The sequence below is a fragment of the Lactuca sativa genome, chromosome 8 (assembly GCF_002870075.4).
Source record: "Lactuca sativa cultivar Salinas chromosome 8, Lsat_Salinas_v11, whole genome shotgun sequence".
NCBI lineage: Eukaryota > Viridiplantae > Streptophyta > Magnoliopsida > Asterales > Asteraceae > Lactuca > Lactuca sativa.
This window is the reverse complement of record NC_056630.2, coordinates 73,716,519-73,736,984: the sequence shown is the minus strand read 5'-3', so window position 1 is coordinate 73,736,984 and position 20,466 is coordinate 73,716,519. Positions and strand designations below refer to the sequence as shown.

Genomic DNA, 20,466 nt, shown 5'->3' with positions numbered 1-20,466 from the left:
TGATTTACTTCTAAGATTTTTATAAACTACATGATTATCTTCCTCTTACGTAATTTTCATTTTCAACTACAATATATATAGCCTAGTTGGTGTTCGGAAAAAAGATGTGATGTAAGAGAAAGTAATAGTGAAATTTCAAAAATCTTGAAAGTAAATCAAGTTAGTAGTTGAAGTTTAAGAACATTATGATGGATATATCAAACAAAACAACGTATTATGGTGTTTTAGGGTGCCTAAGCTTATATAACCTTAAAGGTATATTCACTTTTCCCATATATATATATATATATATATATATATATATATATATATATATATATATATATATATATATATATATATATATATATATATATATATATAGTATCAATTAGTAACCAATGCCAAACTCCGATAATTGATAAATTATGTAATTATATAGAGATTATAAAAGAAAAATAAAACACACCTCAATTAAGCAAAAGCAAGTATGTAGACTGATAAGAAAAATATTGTACCAACTTAATCAAGAAAACAAAAGGATATGGCAAGTGTATACTATAAATCCTATTCTAATAAATGAATATTTTTAATCTCCATCAAATGTTACTTTAATACAACATCTTATTGATAATATGTGATGTATAATTTAAATATATTAGGCAACTCATTTCAAAATTCAGATTTATATTTTCTAATTATATGTTAAATTTGATGTTATATAATAACTTTAAAATTTTGATATATCTCTTAATTAATAATTTATTTAAAATAATTGATTGATAATTATAAACTTTTATTATGAAAGTTTAATTAATTTTATAACCCGTGGTTTCCACGGGTTATAAACTGGTTCATATATAATAGGGTTGAAGTGATTATCAACAAGAATGTTAGTAAATACCGCTCAAGAATTTAACGATTGAATACGATTTGTTAGATATACACGACCTTTAGAAAAAAAAATAAAACTAAATGGAATAAAATACACCAAACACCATCACAAATACAACACACCAAATAGAATATCCTGACTTTGTTGCTATATTCTATATCTCAAATAAAACACGGTTCCTAATCTACCCGTATTCTATTTCACAATACACCATATAAAATACGGTTAACATGTGGGAGGCAGATGGAGGAAATAAAACATTATTCATCAACGGTTGATATATGTATAAGCTTTATAATATAGAACCTAATTTAATAGGTATATACATATGGGCCTAAAATGTACTCCATTATAGAACCTTGTTTATTGGTTAAATGTCTTATTGGTAGAACAAAGGAAAACAAACCTAAAGAACAAATCATAATGGTCGAATAAAAGTCAACAAAAATAGTGAAAGAGTTCATAATGATCGAATAGAGGAATATATAGATCACCACAAACCTATAACAAATCACTAACAAATTAGTGTAAGCTGTTTTCGAGTCGCCATATAATCTTGATAGAAGACTTAGAATCTTGTTGAACCGTAAATGGTGGTTGTATATAATCAAGTTCCTTATCCCAAAACTCTGAGGAATCTATTGCAACTTTTGTTGTTTGTGGTTGATATTTCCGAGGAAGGAGCTCAGCTACAATATAACTCCTACCTTCAAACGGATTCCCATACACACAGTCTAAGGAAACTGAAATCATAGTGTATGATGAATTTGAAAATGCGGTGTGCCTTAATGAACCAAATGAAACATATCCTACATATGTCCTTGTGCTATTATATTTAGGGATCATCGCTTCCTTAGACTCCTGCAAATGCTCAAATAGAGAATCTTCATCTACCACTTGGTTGATGACTATATTAATATACCTAGCTTTCTTTTCGGTAACAACACATATTAAGAACCCGCAAAAGTCGTTGTACCAATCATCTGGAAAATGCAGTATAAATGTACTCCCCATAAACAACCTGCGGACTAACCCCTTTGGAATAATGTGATTTTCAAGAGTGACACGGATAAAATGATCTTCAATAGCCTTTCCCTGTCATGGAAAAGATATTCAGTTATGATTCTTATGTTCGGGTTTAGATGATAAAGATTGAAATTTAAATGATACGTAGGGCCAAACCTTCAACATGGAGGTTAGTAATATGTCACCATCACCAAGTTTTTTCCCCCACCGGTTTGAGACGTTCCACAACCATTTACAGTTTGAAATATCACCAAAGCTTTCAAGTGATGTACACCAATCAGCCTTAACAACAGCTATACTTGATGGCAGCTCTGACAATTCAACAAGGCCTTGGCACAAAGTCAAGTTGAGCCATTTGAGTCGAGGAAGTTGCAAGAGACTAAAATTTAATCGGGAAAATATATTTTCACTTAGATCAAGTTCTTGCAAATTGGGCAACTCCCAAACAGCAGAGGTGATTTCTTCATCTCCCAAACTACACCGGCTAAGATTCAAATATTTTAAGTCCTTGAGAAAAAACCGCAACCCTACACAACATTCTACACCAAGAATATTGTTGCAACCACACCTCCAACAAGTAACAAAATATTTTGGACCTGATTCTATATAGGATGCAACTTCTTTCCCACTATTATCCAACTCAAGATGTGGTAAATTGTCCATGTTCTTAAAAAGTTCGATGCACCCAGAAAATGAAAGTGTCTCAAGTTTCTTTAGTTGGGTAATAGGTGGAAACATATCCAGAATGGGACAATCTTTTATAGATAAGGAAACAAGCTTTCTTATACGTCCAATCGATGGATGAGCCACTTCTAGACACCGAGATCTATTAAGCCTCAATCTTTCAAGATTTGGAATATTATCAAAATCTGGTGTCATGATTAGGTTATCCAAGCCCCAAAGTTCAATTGTTCTCAAATTTGGCAGCAACTGTTGTTTACAAGTGCAAACAAGTCAAAATTATGGCACACACACACACACACACACACACACATATATATATATATATATATATATATATATATATATATATATATATATATATATAAGCAAAGAATTCTAAAATGTGTACACTATTTTTCAATGGGATGAAGATTAGGCAATAACAAAAAAGAATTCCTTCTATCTGTAAATGGAAAGCATTTAAAATGTTTAATTGTTAAATTAACAATCTGTGTATCAATAAAAAAAAAGATATTTGAACGAAAATCAACGATATGAATGTTTTGTTATAGTAATCAATTAACAAAAAAATAAAGAAAAAAGGGTATTTATATGGAGGATGAGTTTTACATAAAAACTGAAAAAGGTGGTCGGTCTCGGTTGTGCTCATGGCTATGATCTAGTGAATGAGGTGAAGCACCCGTGATCTGGGAATAAAAGAACGACCACATTTTAACAACTCGGGGAGAAGCATCCACGACCTAGCGAATGAAGCGGAACTTTTAGCTTTTAGCCAGAGTAATTGGTACAGGTCGCGCAATGGCCCGTTAAGGGAATGTTTGAACTCGTCGTAATATTAGCCTCTCGCTAGTTGTTTCTAATAAAGTTTTCTTGGCATTAAAAAAGTTGTAGTTTACCAAGTTTATCATATAACACTTAAAAAAGTAAATTGCATCATCTGAGCGACCCACGTCAACACGCCCCAAAGCGTACATGAGAGATCAATAAAAGAACATTAGTGATATTTTGCATGTGTCTGGGTTTGAACCCTGAACTTCATGTTTGGAATTCCACACCTCATCCACTAGACTTCCATGGTAAGGAAAATTATAGGTTATGCTTTCAATACTATATATATATATATATATATATATATATATATATATATATATATATATATATATACACACACACACACGCGCGCGTGGGCGCGCACACACACAAAAGATCAATGTAAAACCAACTTAAACTCATGAAAACACATAACTACATTTATAACCTTAAGATTATTATATAAATTGATTAGATTAAAAAGGTACACACTAAAACTTTACACCCTTGTCCATTGTATCATTTATACAAAAGGTTATATGGGTTTGAGATTTCATTTTGAAGGTGAAAATGAATTTTGCCAAAAAGGACTTATTGATTTATGATGATGGGAAATGAGTTTTTAAAAAAGTGTTTGGATTAGTTTTTTAGTGATAAAAGTCAATTAGTTTGGCAGAAAATTATCTTTTGTTTGTTTTTTATCCTAAAAAGTTATAAGTCTTTTCAAAAAGTAACAATTTGTTTCTTCTTGAAAACTCCTTTTCAAATGTTAAATAAAAAGGAGTTTTAAAAGTCCTTATTAGATATCCAAACACTTTTTTTTCTCAAAAGTTTTTAGATAAACACCCAAACACGCTCTAAGAACTTTAAAAACTATCCATTTCATTGATTTTCTCCTATTTTCAGTCGTAGCTACTAAAATTAAGGAACTAAACAATGAAATCAAAAGGAAAGAAAACAATAAATTAAATGTTTGCTGCCCTACATCCAATATAATGATCGGAAGAGGCCAAAAGAAGGGGAAAGACGATGTGTGTTTGTGTGATGTGTTCCTGTAATCGGAAGGAAAAAGAGGCGCCGCCGTCGGCGATCAATGCCTAATTCCAATACAACCATACGATCAATGCCCCCCATGTATGGCTTTATCGATTGCATTTGGGTATTTTATTTTTCTTGATGTCGTACTCCACCAGATGCGAACAGTTTTACTTGATATCTCATTGGAAATGAAGAACAGTGAGTAATAAATCATATCCTACTATTGTTTTCATGATTCGTAAGCTAATTAATACATATTTAAATTATTGAGTGTACGTGTATCTGATCCAAAAGGCTGATTAACCCGTTAATCATGCGAGATCTTAATTTCCTATTCTGATGCTTTAGAGGTGACTTATTTTTCTTATATATATTTTATTTAAGTGCCAAATTATTTAGTCACTTTGATATGCGTAACAAAGTGATGTCCCCTGAAATGTTCTAATGTTTTAGAATTGAATTTTTTTCTATATATTGTATGCTTTCTTTATGCTAATCTGCTCATTTATTTTGTAAGGAATTAAAAAATGATTAATTATCACTACTAAATTTTATTATTGTACTTTGATTTAGATTTATTGCTTACAAGATGAGTGAGCCAGTAGCAGTTGTTGTGAATAATAAAGTAAGGATGCTTGTATTATGAGAAGAAGAGGAAGGATGAACTTGTTGCATGATGAATGTAATGTTACACTGTACTTCATTAATCTAGTAAGATTGATGAAAAATAGGTATTTTCAAGCTGGAACATAGAATTTACTGATTTGAAATGTTTAATTTTTAGTTTCAATGGTTTCTCATTTGCAATTGTAGCTTTTGCAATCTTATATGGATGAATGGTCATCTTATTTTATTTGGTAAAGTTAAGTTCTTTACTTTTGCTCGTTTATTTGTAGGTGTTTTTTCATAAATGTTCATAATTGAACGTATGTATGTTCATTAACGAGCATTATATATATATATATATATATATATATATATATATATATATATATATATATAGAGAGAGAGAGAGAGAGAGAGAGAGATAGGTTCAAATGTTTTCACTATCTATTGTGTGCCTGTATGATTGATTATGGACCAATCATTTTAGTTATTTTAAGAAAGTAATTAAAGTTTATTAAATGTTGAAGATGTAATTAATACCTATTATATTTTCAACATGTAATATGCATTAATTACTTTCTTAAAATAACTAAAATGATTGGTCCAGAATCAGTCATACATGCACACAATAGTAGTGAAAACAAAATAACCTAACCCTATATATATATATATATATATATATATATATATATATATATATATATATATATATATGATGTGGTTATATTCATACATGTTTAGTTATGAACATGACTAATTTCTATGTTTCTCTAAAATATGTTCATTTATGAACATTATCAATTTCTGGATATTTATTTATATATGATCAAGAATTTCATACATGTTCAACTATAAACATTTATTCATATATGATCATAACATTCATACATGTTTAGTGATGAACATTATCACTTTTTGGACATTTATTCATATCTTACTACACATGGGAAACATGACTACAAAATAAATTAAGCTTTCATAAAAATCTAATGATTACTAATAAATTATTAATTAAGGTATATTATATATATATATATATATATATATATATATATATATATATATATATATATATATATATATATATATACACACACACACACGAAAACCATGATTTTAGTATCCATAAATTTAGTGGTTATATATGTAAATTGGAGGAGTATAATGACACTTGACAAAATATTAATTAGGAGAAACAAAATATTGACAAGTGTCCTATTATTAATTAGTAGGTCTAAATGAGTGACACTTGGCAAAAAAACTAATTTTTTATTAGAATATAGAATATAGATTATAATTTACTAGGCAAATACTCGCGCGTTGTACAAAAACACATATATAGTTGAAATCTTTATAAATATATGTTTTCTTAAATATAAAAATAACGTTGTTGTTAAATTTAATATATATAATAATTCGTATACTAAGTTGATATAATGTATTGATTATTTTGAATTATATGATAATATGTACATCTATTAAAACCGCATAATGTTAATCGTTTGAATAACCTTTACCCGCGAGTTACTCATCAATGAAAATAAAAAATAATATTTGGTTTAATGTTATATAGTTGTTATTGTTAATTATTTTTTTTAAATTTATTAGCTTAACGTTTTAATTTTTGTTATTCTAATTATTTAAAACATCAAACATTGTTTTTGTTTGTAAAGGTAACAATATAATCATTTATATATAGTTATTTTTAACTATTGTTATTGTAATTTATGTTATGTTACTTATTTGAAAGCTTTTAATGATTATAAAAATATATTTAGCAAATATTTTAGTTAAATTGAGATTAAAATTTAGTTTTTGCATTTAGCACTATAATATATAACTTTTAAGTATTCACAAAATATTCTTTGGGTTTTTAAGTGGATCTGAAATTTATATTTAAGTTGACCATGTAATGTTATATTTAAATTAACAATTTAAGTATTTTATCCAAACTGTCCAAAGTTGTAGTTTTAAACTGATAATGGTTTACATACAACAACATATTAAATCTAATAAATGAAGTATAATACGTTAAAATATAAAGTCATAACTTTATAAGTAGACATAAAAATATTATTTTAATATTGAAATTTAGTTTATTTATGATTACAGTTTAGGTTTGATATTTATTTAACCGTATTAACCTACATATAATCATTAATAGAAAGACAATATAATTTATCACTTTTAACTATTTACAAAATATTATTTGGGTTCTTTAAGTTGAAATATAATTTATACCGTGTAATTATATATTTAAATTAACATTTTAAGTATTTTATCCAAATTGTTAAAAAATTATGACTTTAAAAAGATAATAATTTAAATACAACAACATTTTAAAACTAATAAATTAAATATAATATGTTAAAAGTTAAAGACATAACTTTAAAAATAAAAGTAATATAATATTTTAATATTGAAGTTTAGTTTATATATGATTACACTTTAGGTTATATGTTTTTAACCTTATTAACCAACTTATAATCATTATTAGAAAGAAATTGAAAAATCATGAGAGTTTCAAATGAACATTGTGAAAAGAAAAATATTTCTTTTATATATATATATATATATATATATATATATATATATATATATATATATATATATATATATATATATATATATATATATATATATATATGTATATATATATATATGCTAATTGTGAACATTTATAAATGTTCAGTTATGAATATTTATGAATTTTTATTTCTGGGTTTTTCTAAAATATGCTCATTTATGAAGATTATCGGGATATTTATTCATATCTATTCATATTTGATCAAAAATTTCATACATGTCCAATTATAAACATTTATTCATATATGATCATAACATTCATACATATATAACGATGAAAATTATAACTTTTGGACATTTATTCATATCTTATTATACTTTTCAAACATGTCAGTTATGAACATTTATTCACGTACATGTTTAATTACGAACACTTTTAAATTTTCATATATTTTTCAATGGTCATCTATGAACAATAAGCATCAATATAATGTGAATATTTGATGTTTGATGTTTGAATTTTTTATTGATTCGTGTGATTAGAATTTTTTTGTGCTTGATGTTTAAATTTTCCATTCCTATTTTACTGAGATTAATTTCAAATAAAAGTTATAATTTATAACATCATTAATAAGTTTTGTTTTATTTTTAAATAAAATAGTTATTTTACCATCATACCTTTTTATTCATAAATGATCCAATGGTAATAAGGTGGTTTTTATGGTTCTATCTTGAACCCACTTATATATATATATATATATATATATATATATATATATATATATATATATATATATATATATATATATATATATATATATATATATATATATATTGAACCGGCAAATCTAATCTACTCCTAAGCTAACAACATCTATTCCATCTATGTCCATGACGGGACTTGAACCCTCGACCTCAAAGAGGGAAGACACCACCTAATACCGCTGGGCTACAAGCCCTTTGGTTTCGAAACCTCATAGATGTTCCCTGTGGTTACCCAAAATCTGAAGTTTAGTCCTCATGGTTTAAAAACCTCATAGATGTTCCCTGTGGTTTCGAAACTTTTAACAAATGGTCCTTTTCGATAACTCCATTATCATTTAACCGTTAATTGAAGGACATTTCTGTCATTTCACAACCACAGGGACCGATTATGATGGAAGATCGCCTTCGGGCATTCAGGAGCGACATGGCATCTGGCCAGTCGAGATCTCGCACACTGTCCTTCAAGGACTTCAGGGGCAGTGGTGCGCCAGATTTCCACGGGGCGAAGGACCCCATAGCTGCCAGACGATGACTTGCCGACATTGAGTCTACACAGATGATTAGCTTCTGCCCTGAGGGGTCGAAGGTAAGGTTCGCAGCGGGATGTTTACGAGATCGAGCTAGGGATTGGTGGGAGTCCGTGGGGGACTCATTGGGAGCCTCGGTTGTCGAGGCTATGACTTGGTCGGACTTTGCGACCAGGTTCAGGGCGGAGTTTGCGCCAGCTGTCGAGCTTCAGCAGCTGGCCAGGGAGTTCTTGGATATGAGGCAGACGACGGAGACTGTGGCGGAGATCACTGCCAAGTTTCGGGAGAGGGATTTGCTGGTGCCCCAGTATGCGGGTGATGAGGATATGAGGAGGACCCGTTATCATGACATGCTACGGGCTGACATCCGAGAGCATGTTAGCTTTTCAGCTTGCCCTACCCTGGAGTCCATGATTTTCAGGTCAAGGGAAATGGAGATTGATTTAGAGCACATTCGGAAGAGGAAAGCAGAGGCGGGGCAGGTGGTTGGGGCTTCAGGGAAGAAGCCCAGGGGATCAGATGGGAGGCCGAAAGGCCAAGGGGGACCGGGCCGCTGCGGGAAATGCGGCAGGACACATGAGGGAGCATGTAGGATGGGATCAGCAGGCTGCTACAAGTGCGGCAAGGCAGGGCACTTTAGCAGGGATTGTACTACTCTTGTTTCGGCTATTCAGACATCGGAGTTGTTGTGTTTTCACTGCAATCAGAGGGGCCACAAGAAGGCCAATTGCCCCCAGTTGACAGCATCTGTTCCAGTGAAGGCGCCAGCTCCAGCAACCTTGCGGATCACTGATGGCCGGCAAGGCAAGGCAGAGGCTCCGGTGGTGAGGAGCCGGGCATTTCAGCTGACTACCAAGGAGGCACGCGCCGCACCCGACGTGGTGACGGGATCGTTCCATGTGAACGGCATCCCAGTTCAGGTGTTGTTCGACTCGGGTGCCTCCCGATCATTTGTTTCCCTTGCGCTTAGCAAGAAGTTTCCTGAGTCTTCAGGCATATTGCATTGCCCTTTATAGGTAGAGATTGCTGATGATCGGTCGGTGCGTTTATCGATGGTGTTTCGGGATTGTGTATTGAGTTTGTTTGAGGAGCGCTACTTGGTAGACTTGGTTCCCATTCCGTTGCGCGGGAACAAGGTGATTATAGGCATGGATTGGTTGAGCCCTAATGGGGCGGTGATAGACTGCGCACAGCAGCTAGTGCGAGTCAGGACCCCTGGTGGGGGAGAGTTAGTGATTCATGGCAAGAGGCCACATTGCGGACCCACTGTATGTTCAGCAGCGAGGGCTAGATGCAATCTTCAGCAGGGATGCGCAGGATATGTCACATATGTGATGGATACCCGGGAGGCGGGTAAGGCGACAGTGAGCGAGGTTCCGGTGGTTCGAGATTTCGCAGATGTTTTCCCATAGGAGCTTCCTGGGATACCTCCGGAGCGACAGGTGGAGTTCAGGATTGACCTCGTTCCTGGTGCGGCTCCGATAGCCAAGGCACCATATCGGTTGGCTCCTCCCGAGATGCAGGAGTTGTCTATACAGCTGCAGGAGCTGCTAGACAAGGGATTTATTCGTCCGAGCAGTTCACCCTGGGGAGCCCGATCTTGTTTGTGAAGAAGAAGGATGGGTCGCACCGGATGTGCATAGACTATCGGGAGTTGAATAAGGCAACGGTGAAGAACCGTTACCCACTCCTGAGGATTGATGATCTCTTTGACCAGCTTCAGGGAGCGTCTTGGTTTTCCAAGATCGATTTGCGTTCGGGATACCATCAGATGAGGGTCAGAGAGGAGGATGCGCAGAAGACCGTGTTTCGGACGCGCTATGGCCACTACGAGTTCGTGGTGATGCCGTTTGGGCTCACCAATGCTCCTGCCGCGTTCATGGACCTCATGAACCGCGTGTGCAGGCCGATGCTGGATCGGTCTGTGATAGTTTTCATTGACGACATCTTGGTTTATTCCAAGACACAGGAGGAGCATGAGAAGCATCTGAGAGAAGTTTTGGAGACCCTGAGGAGGGAGAGCTTATATGCCAAGTTCTCCAAGTGCGAGTTTTGGTTGTGCAAGGTGTAATTTCTCGGACACCTTGTCAACTAGAACGGGATTCTGGTCGATCCGGCCAAGGTCGAGGCCGTGATGAGATAGGAGGTTCCGAAGTCTCCATCTGAGATTCGGAGTTTCCTGGGATTGGCAGGCTATTATCGGAGATTCATTCAGGACTTCTCCAAGATAGCCCTACCCCTGACGCGACTGACGAAGAAAGCCGTAGTCTTTCGGTGGGGACCCGAGCAGCAGGCTGCGTTTGAGACGCTGAGACAGAAATTGTTCGAGGCACCAATCTTAGCCCTGCCAGAGGGAGTAGACGATTTTGTGGTTTACTGTGAGACGTCCATTTTAGGGTTGGGCGCGGTACTGATGCAGAGGGGACATGTCATTGCCTACGCTTCGAGGCAGCTCAAGCCTCACAAAGTGAACTACCCGACACATGATTAGGAGTTGGGGCGGTGGTTTTTGCCCTCAAGATTTGGCGGCATTACCTCTACGGGGTTCGATGTACCATCTACACGGACCACAAGAGTTTGAGGTACCTCATGGATCAGCCGAATCTGAACATGAGGCAGCGTCGGTGGTTGGACGTGGTGAAGGATTATGATTGTGAGATCCTTTACCACCCAGAGAAGACCAATGTGGTGGACGATGCGCTTAGCCGCAAGGCGGTGCCGATCAGGGATATTTGTATGAGGATGACTGTGGTGACTCCCCTATTAGAGCAGATCCGGGAGGCTCAACATGAGGCTATGAAGGAGGAGCATCGGAAGAGTGAGCGAATATTGGGTCAAGTCACCTCTTTCGATTATGATAGCCGGGGTTGTTGACACTACACCGTAGGGTGTAGGTGCCGTATCATGGAGGCGCGCGCCAGATCTTGATGGAGGAGGCGCACAAATCCCGATTCTCCATTCATCTAGGGGCGACGAAGATGTATCGGGATCTTCGCCTATACTATTGGTGGCCCTGCATGAAGCAGGATGTGGCGTGGTACGTCGAGCGGTGCTTGACCTGCAGGAAGGTCAAGGCCGAACATCAGAGGCCGCATGGTAAGATGCAGTTGTTGGATATTCCACTGTGGAAATGGGAAGATATCACGATGGATTTTATCACGAAGCTTCCCAGGACTGCGCGTGGAGTAGATTCGATTTGGGTCATCGTGGATCGATTGACCAAGAGCGCCCATTTTATTCCGATCCAGGAGAGCATCTCGGCCGAAAAGCTGGCCGATATCTACATTAGGGAGATAGTAGCGCGGCACGGGCTGCCAGTGTCAGTGATATCAGATCGAGATGTGCGGTTCACTTCCAGGTTTTGGAAGAGGTTTCATGAGGAGTTGGGCACTCGTCTACATTTTAGCACCGCCTTTCACCCGCAGACGGATGGTCAGAGCGAGCGGACCATCCAGACTTTGGAGGATATGTTGCGGGCATGCGTGCTAGATTTCGGTGGTAGCTGGGATACCTATCTTCCCTTGGCAGAGTTCTCATACAACAACAGCTACCACGCAAGTATTGACCGCCCTCCATTCGAGTTTTTGTACGGTCGGAGGTACAGGACCCCAATATGCTGGGGGGAGGTTGGCCAGAGGTTCATGGGGAGCACCGAGGTGGTGCTCAAGACGACCGAGAGGATCCAGCAGGTTCAGAGCAGGCTTCAAACTGCTCAGAGTCGACAGAAAAGGTACGCCGACAAGCGTCGATTCGACTTGGAGTTCCAAGTCGGGGATATGGTTCTCCTGAAGGTGTCGCCTTGGAAAGGCGTCATTCGATTCAGGAAGTGGGGCAAGTTGGGCCCGAGATTCATTGGACCGTTCAGGGTTGTAGCCCGAGTGGGAAGGTGGCGTATAGGCTAGATCTGCCAGTCGAGCTCAGCCAGATCCACAACACTTTCCATGTTTCTCAACTGCGGAAGTGCCTAGTGGACGATTCAGCAGTAGTGCCGATAGAGGATATACAGGTTGATGATAGCCTGAATTACATTGAGCGCCCAGTCGCAATCCTCGACAGGAAGTCGAAAGATTTGAGGAACAAGCGAGTGGAACTCGTGAAGGTGCAATGGCAGCACCGGAAGGGATCGAAGTGGACTTGGGAGCCGGTGGAAGAGATGATGGAGCATTACCCTGAGCTGTTTCAGGATCGAGCAGCAGACTTCGAGGACGAAGTCTAAAATAAGTGGGGGAGATTTGTAGCACCTGGTTCCTGGTATGTAAGATTTATCTGAGTATTTTGTATTATTGGCCTTAGACTCGGCGAGTTGGAGGCCCGACTCGCCGAGTAGAGACGGGACTTGGGACGCGGTTAAGTTGGCGACTCGGCGAGTCCATATTATGAACTCGGCGAGTCCGCGCTGTCTGATGAAACCCTAATTTTCAAGGGTTTGCACCCTATTTAAACCAACCATTTGCGCCCCAACTCCGCCCCCTTCGCCCTCAGAAGCTCTCCATACATTCTAGCCCTTGTTCTTGTGAGTTTGAGGCTTTTTAGTGTGTTTTCTTGAAGATTTTGGGAAGGAAGAGGAGTAGATCAAGAGGAAGGAAAGGAAGCCAAGCATCTTCGTGTTCTCTCAGTAATTTATTTGAGGTATGACTCGTTTTCCCTCTGTTTCTATGCTTAGTACTCCATTAAAGTCCTTCTTGAACCATGTCCCAAGCTTGGCTGTGCATTGTTGGTTGATTCAAGTTGTTAGCCTTTAGATCTAGACCCTATTCAGTCCCTGGAGCTTGGATCTACTGCCTTTATGGAGTCATATTGCACACAAGCCCTAGATCTACCCCTTTTGGTGCACTTTGAGCCTTAGAACCTTTATTGGTGATGATCTACACGTAAAGTTGGAAACTTTACATGTAAACCAGGCCCTAGGAGCCCAGATCTATGAATGGCATGGACTGGATTCAAGCAAAATCGCGTATTTGGCTTTTGCATGAAGCAGACTCGGCGAGTCGCTCATCTGACTCGGCAAGTCGGGTCGCGAGTCTCCGAGTTTGTCCCCTTTTCATTGTGTCGAGTTGAGTAGTGAGTCCTGGGTGGACTCGGTGAGTTGGTAGCCGAACTCACCCATGAAGGAACTCAGCGAGTTAGCGCCCTGACTCGGCGAGTTCAAGGAAATCTTCTTAGATCAAGAACAGACTCGGCGAGTTGTTCATACAACTCGGCGAGTCACATCATAAATTGTTCATCGGATGAAGATGAACTCGGCGACTTGTTCATACAACTCGGCGAGTAGGATGAAGGACTTAGATATCAGTTTAGAAGGAGAACTCGTCGAGTCAACGCCCAACTCGACGAGTAGAGACGGGTTGCAGGACAATTGATTGGATAAGGACTCGGCGAGTTGGGGAGTCAACTCGGCGATTCGGGTCAACTGAAAGTTGACTCTGGCTTTGACTTTTAACTTGATCAAGGGTAAAATGGTCAATTTATCCGAGGATCAGTTAGCGGTGTTTGATTGAGTGTTTTGTGGGAATTATAGCCGAAGGATTTCCGGAACAGCAGCAGTAGCAGACAGTCAATTCCCACACAAACCAGCATCTATTTCGAGGTGAGTTTCCTTCCAGTAGGAACGGGTCTATGGCACCAAGGCCGACCCGTGTAGACGATATGTTAGCACTAGAGTGTGGGCCGAACCCGTATCTCTTGGTTTAGTTAATTATGATATATGTGTCAGTATGATAGAGTTGTATATACTTGTTGTCTGTGTGATACTTGTATATTATGAGTTAGCGGTTGAGTGTGGCCAAGGCCCGTATCTCTCCGAGAGTGGAGTGTGGGCTAGGCCCGTCCCTCCCAGATAGTAGAGTGTGGGCGAGGCCCGTATCTCCCGGCTAGCGAAGTGTGGGCAGGGCTCGTATCTTCATGAGTGTGGGCGAGGCCCGTAACTCCTAGCTGAATGTTGTATGTTATATGCTTGCATGGTATGAGGTATTATGCGGGAACTCACTAAGCTTTGTGCTTACAGTTTACAGTTTTGGTTTCAGGTACCTCTTCATCGAAGGGGAAGGAGCTGGCGCGGTAGCGGCACATCATACACACACACTAGTTTCCGCACTTACGAGATTCCTCTGGGATTTATACTCTGATATTTCGATTGGCTGTATGATTTGGCTTTTAGACATGGTTTATGTTGTGATGTGATTGATCAAACAATGTTTTTAATTATTAATGTTTTCTAAAGTAATGTTTTAAAAACAAATTTTTTGGACGTGAAATTTGGGTCATTACACTCTCTACCCTCACTTTTCTCTTCCTTTCCCGTTTTTCTTCACTACCGGCCAAGAAGAGGCTGCCTCCATCCTGACGGTGTAGTATCCTACCTGATCCCCAGCTCTTCCTTTCGTGATTACGACCAACCCCGACCTCCCATACCACCCTTCGAGCTCACCAACGTCGCGTAGCGCCCTCCCTTGGTCATTGTTGTCTTCCCTTCGTTCCCACAGTCCCATTGTTGGGTTAAATACCAAGGAAGAAACGAACTCGTCAGAAAAACGGGATCGCCAGTCTCGGCAACAGATCTTTCACACCAAACCTTTTCTGCTTCTTGCATGTTTTTTCCCTTCTCGAATTGATGAAGACGATGGCCCCATCCCCTATTAGTTGTAACCTATGAATACAACCTTGTAAAGGTAATCATATCTTCAGATTTCTAATCAAGAAAAAGAAACGATTGATTGAATGATCGGTTGCTTCATCAAGTGTAGATTCACAGAGTGGAATGATCAATCAAAGTGGAAGGAATACAATAAGATATAGGGATCAAATTAACCAGATCTTCCAAATTAAGTGAATTACTCACGAATTCCACAACATGAAATCTCAATTTTCGAGACTAGGATTGAATTAATCGATGATGAGTAGTAGTAGTAGAAGATTGATAATGATAGTTGAAAATTTGATTGAAGACTCGCAAATTCCACATCATGAATCTAGATTAGGAGGCAGAATCGAGAAGTCGAGGAAGGAGGTGACACCGTCCGGAGGCGATGCGACAATGGGAAGAAGGAATGAGAGATCTCAGTCGCCATTATTTCTTGTGTGGAAGACGGGCGGCTAAGGAATTTTGGGTGGTGGTGCCTTTTAGGATCTGATCGAGGGTTTAGAGAGAGAGAGAGAGAGAGAGAGAGAGAGAGAGAGAGAGAGAGAGAGAGAGAGAGAAGAAGAATGAGAGAGAGAGGGTGGGGAAATTTAATATTAAATAATTATAATTTTTTTTTTAAATAAAGCAAAACATCATAAATGGTCCCTGTGGTTGTGAAATGACAGAAATGCCCTTCACTTAACGGTTAAATGCTAATGGAGTTAGCAAAAATGACCATTTGTTAAAAGTTTTGAAACCACAGAGACCATCTATGAGGTTTTTAAATCATGGGGACTAAACTTCAGATTTTGGGTAACCACAGGGACCATATATGATGTTTCTCTCTCTCTCTCTCTCTCTCTCTCTCTCTCTCTCTCTCTATATATATATATATATATATATATATATATATATATATATATATATATATATATATATATATATATATATATATATATATATAATGACACCAAAAATAATGCAGGCTGAACATTCACCATCCACTTTGTTTTCATCAATTAATTAGATAGACAATAACAATTACCTTATTACCCTCCCAGAGCTGTTTTTGCAAGCTGTTATGCAATACTAGATGACAAAGTGTCCTTTGTGGAAAGTTAGTAAGCAATGGACTTGCAAGATCACCTTCCCATTCAATCCACCTAAGGTTCTTCGCGTTTGCAACAATCGGATGAAGAAGACGTTTATACCTTTTCAACTGATTCTCACTGCCGTATCTAAAATTCCTCTGAAGTTTATTCCTTTTTAGCTGACCCTCACTACTATATTTGAAACTTATTGCTTGAATCATGTCAAGTTCCTGTTAATGGTGTCAAGGTTGAGTTAAAAGTATTTCTTCATATATATATATATATATATATATATATATATATATATATATATATATATATATATATATATATATATATATATATATATATATATATATATATATATATATATATATATATATATATATATATATATATATATATATATCATGAAAAGCTAGCTTAACATTACCGTGGTTGCATCCATAGAGCATATTTTCACAACATCTTCTACCTTCCAGACCCTACTATGTTTTTCAGGATTGTTAGGGTGTTCCCCTCTAACAATGTGGTGTCCCATTTCTTGCACCAGATCGTGCATATCAAACTTTCCATCTTCTGAAATAGTTATGAGAGCCTTTTGTATCAAAACCTTCACCCCTATAATAGGATGAAAACCACAAGCATCAAAGATCCTCATTGCATTATCTTTCTTATACCCCCTTAAAAAACATGCAATATCTAGGAACAACTCTTTCTCAACGGGTTTAAGCCCATCAAAGCTGATTTTTAGCTTTTCCACAATATCATTATCTGGTATCTCTTTTAGTCTCACTAATGCACTATTCCACTCATTAATTTCTGTGTCACACAGAAAAGAACCAAGAACTGTAAGGGCTAACGGAAGCCCACCAGCATAAGAGACCACCTCTTTAGAAAGATTTTCATAATCTTCTACATGTCTGTTATCCCGAGGTGCATGCTTGCGAAAGAGCTTAATAGCCTCATCATTGTCTAACAACCTAATACTATGTATCACATTTACTTTGTGTGCAACTAATAAATGCTTATTTCGAGTTGTTATAATTATTCTACTTCCTTCACCAAACCAATCACGTGATCCGGCTAACGCTTTTAGTTGGCCAAGGTGATCGACGTCATCTAGAACAATCAAGACTTTTCTATGATGAAACCTATTATTTATCAAGCATCTTCCTCCTCCAACTCTATTTACTCCCATTTTTGAAAGTATATCTTCTTCCAACTTCCCCAAACCATGCCTGCTTGATTCCTCTCGAATATTTGGAATAAAGCAGCAACCATCAAACTGCCGACAAATTTCATCATAAATTGAAGATGCAAGAGTAGTCTTACCAGCACCCCCAATCCCCCATATTCCAATCATAAGCACACCACCTGACTCAATTTGTAACTCTGATTTCAAACGTTGCATGCGAGCCACTATTCCAACTAGGTTATCATTTGCACTTGAAGCTACTTGTTGCACCTTCTGCGAAATTTCGACAACAATTTGTTTGATGCCTTGTGATTCATGCCTACGCAATGGATATACAAGGATAATTGACATATGCTCACATTGAAAAAAGAGGTCATTTGTCTCATGGTCCATAAAATAAGGAAAAAGAAACATAATACCGTCCATATTTCACAATCCGATAGAATGCAAAAAGGATATCAAGTAGTTTGTAACAATTTCTTGAGAAATATCAAATAGTTTCAAATAGCAAAAACTAAAACAAGATGAATTTCTGTTGTAGCTTGACGTGAGGTGTTAAGTACGGAACTAGAACTAGAACTCAATAGATTACATCATACCTATACATAATCCTAGGACTTGGGATGTCTTTTAAACTTGCGCACTAGCATAACAAACCACATCTACTGAAACCATCTCATAATTAATCTTCTAAATGTTTATATTTGGCTCTGATCAAGTGACGTAGTCAAAACCTCTCTATTTATAGAGGTCATCAACTTCATCAAAAATTATTAAAACATTTGTATAAAAAACTCTTAAAAGAAGTATATATGTGTCGTATAGCACACATATCTTAAGCATACAAAGTGCAAAAACGAAGAAAATTACCCGTTAGCAATGTTCCTGGTTTCCCATCCAGAAATGCTACTTGCATCCACAAGTGCTTTTCTCCAAGATTTAACCTTGGTCTTGTTCTCACGCTCATGTTTGGTAAATGCTTCTTTATACCTCCGTTTTTGTTTTCGGACTTCAGAGGGATCCACGTCATAAAATATGGGCATAACGATCTGCCCTCTTATATCCCTGCATGTCATAATATGTGCAAGCTCATCCAAGCACCACGATGAATCTGCATAGCTTTTAGAGAATATGATGACAACAATATATGATTCTTTGATTGCCTTCTTAAGGGATGGGCCGATCGATTCACCCCGAGGAAGTGCTACGTTGTCCTTGTAAGTGTTGATCCCTTGTTGTTCAAGAGCTGTGTAGAGATGATCAACAAAAGTGCGACGAGTATCTTCTCCTCTAAAACTAAGGAAAACATCATAATTCCAGGAATGAGATGAAAAGGCTGGAGCAGAGGGAGAAGATGATGAAGAGGCCATCGATGAGTTGATTTTTTTGAGATTGAAAGTGGTCTGTGCACCTCAGGGAAATGAAATTATATATATAAAGATGTGGGTTTCCCAGAAATTTCAGTTTCAGGAAAAGGCTCAAGAAATTTCTTATCCCTTGACATGTTCAATGAAGGGAGTTGGTTTCACATGCATTGATAATGTCGTTATGATAATAAACAATTATTTGTGAAAATATGGAGGAAATTTTCTGATGGGAACATTTTCATTAGAAACAGGGCAATGGAAATAAACGCAGCTTTTTGTTAGAATTCCAATTTCATATTTTGTGAAAATTGAATGAGGCATTATTTTCAAATAAAGTAGAAAGAAATATATAAATTAGAATATATCTACAGTAAAAATTCCAATTTCATACTTTTTTCTGTGAAAATTGAATGATGCATTATTTCGAACATTGTTGACTTCGAATATTAAAAGTAGATAACCACAAAATATGCTAAGACGATAGTTCAGTTGAATCAGATTTCACAGGTGGAATGATATATTTCTTTTGTCAAAAAGACAAATGGAAAAAACAAAAAGGAAATCTACAGTTCATATCATTTTATTGTCGAATTACTATAAATATTTTATGGTAATGAATTTTAACTATATTATTGGACATGATGTCAACATTTTGTTAATTAATTAATGATTATCTTTAACCATCACTATTTTTTTATCTCAAAATAAATTGTGAATGGAAATATGTTGTTCAGGAAATCACTATCCACTTGAACCGGCCTAAAAAAACAGATTTTGTTACCTTTTAATAAAAAAAAATTAAAAATATGTCAAAATTATTTTCAGTGCCATCATTTTGTCAAGAAACATAAATGAATATATTAAATTACAATTTTAATTCCATCTTTGTAATTACATCTTCAAGGTCAGGGTTCAATTCCATTTCTATCAAGAAAGTGTTATTTTTTGCTTCATTTGGAAGATTGCTGGCGATTACGGTTTCGAACTAATTGGATGTGATTGCCAAAAGATTGTGGAGCGCCAGCATAAACCCACTAAACCTGACTGCTTTGGATTTCACCAGACTACTTTTGTAAATATAATTGGACCTTCAAATTGAGTGATAATGACGACTGAATCCAAAATAAACCAAAAGTACAAGGATCCTCCGTGCCAAAAAAAATATTTTAGGGATCTAATCCATAATTTCCATCTCAGCACAGGAACAAAAAAAAAGGAATTTACTCAACATGTAATAGATTTGAAATTCATGTTAGCATTTGTCACTGTTGATTAAAATATGATTATCTTTCACTATCATAATTTTTTCGTCAAACCAAAATATGAAAGAATATA

The 20,466-nt window shown here is 36.7% G+C and overlaps 1 protein-coding gene and 1 long non-coding RNA gene across 2 annotated transcripts; one reads left to right on the top strand and one right to left on the bottom strand.

The window, feature by feature from the left end:
* Positions 1 to 1,087: 1,087 nt before the first annotated feature.
* Positions 1,088 to 19,323, bottom strand: LOC111900595 (disease resistance protein Roq1). Its single transcript, XM_023896477.3, has 5 exons — positions 18,635 to 19,323; positions 17,000 to 18,083; positions 16,521 to 16,796; positions 2,057 to 2,830; positions 1,088 to 1,969 (listed from the first exon to the last, which is right to left on the bottom strand). The coding sequence occupies exons 1-5, from the start codon at positions 19,132 to 19,134 to the stop codon at positions 1,397 to 1,399; spliced, it is 3,207 nt and encodes a 1,068-aa protein (XP_023752245.1). The 5' UTR covers positions 19,135 to 19,323; the 3' UTR covers positions 1,088 to 1,396.
* Positions 3,761 to 5,307, top strand: LOC122195663 (uncharacterized). Its single transcript, XR_006186138.1, has 2 exons — positions 3,761 to 4,630; positions 5,006 to 5,307. It is a non-coding gene; the product is annotated as an uncharacterized LOC122195663 (long non-coding RNA).
* Positions 19,324 to 20,466: the final 1,143 nt, after the last annotated feature.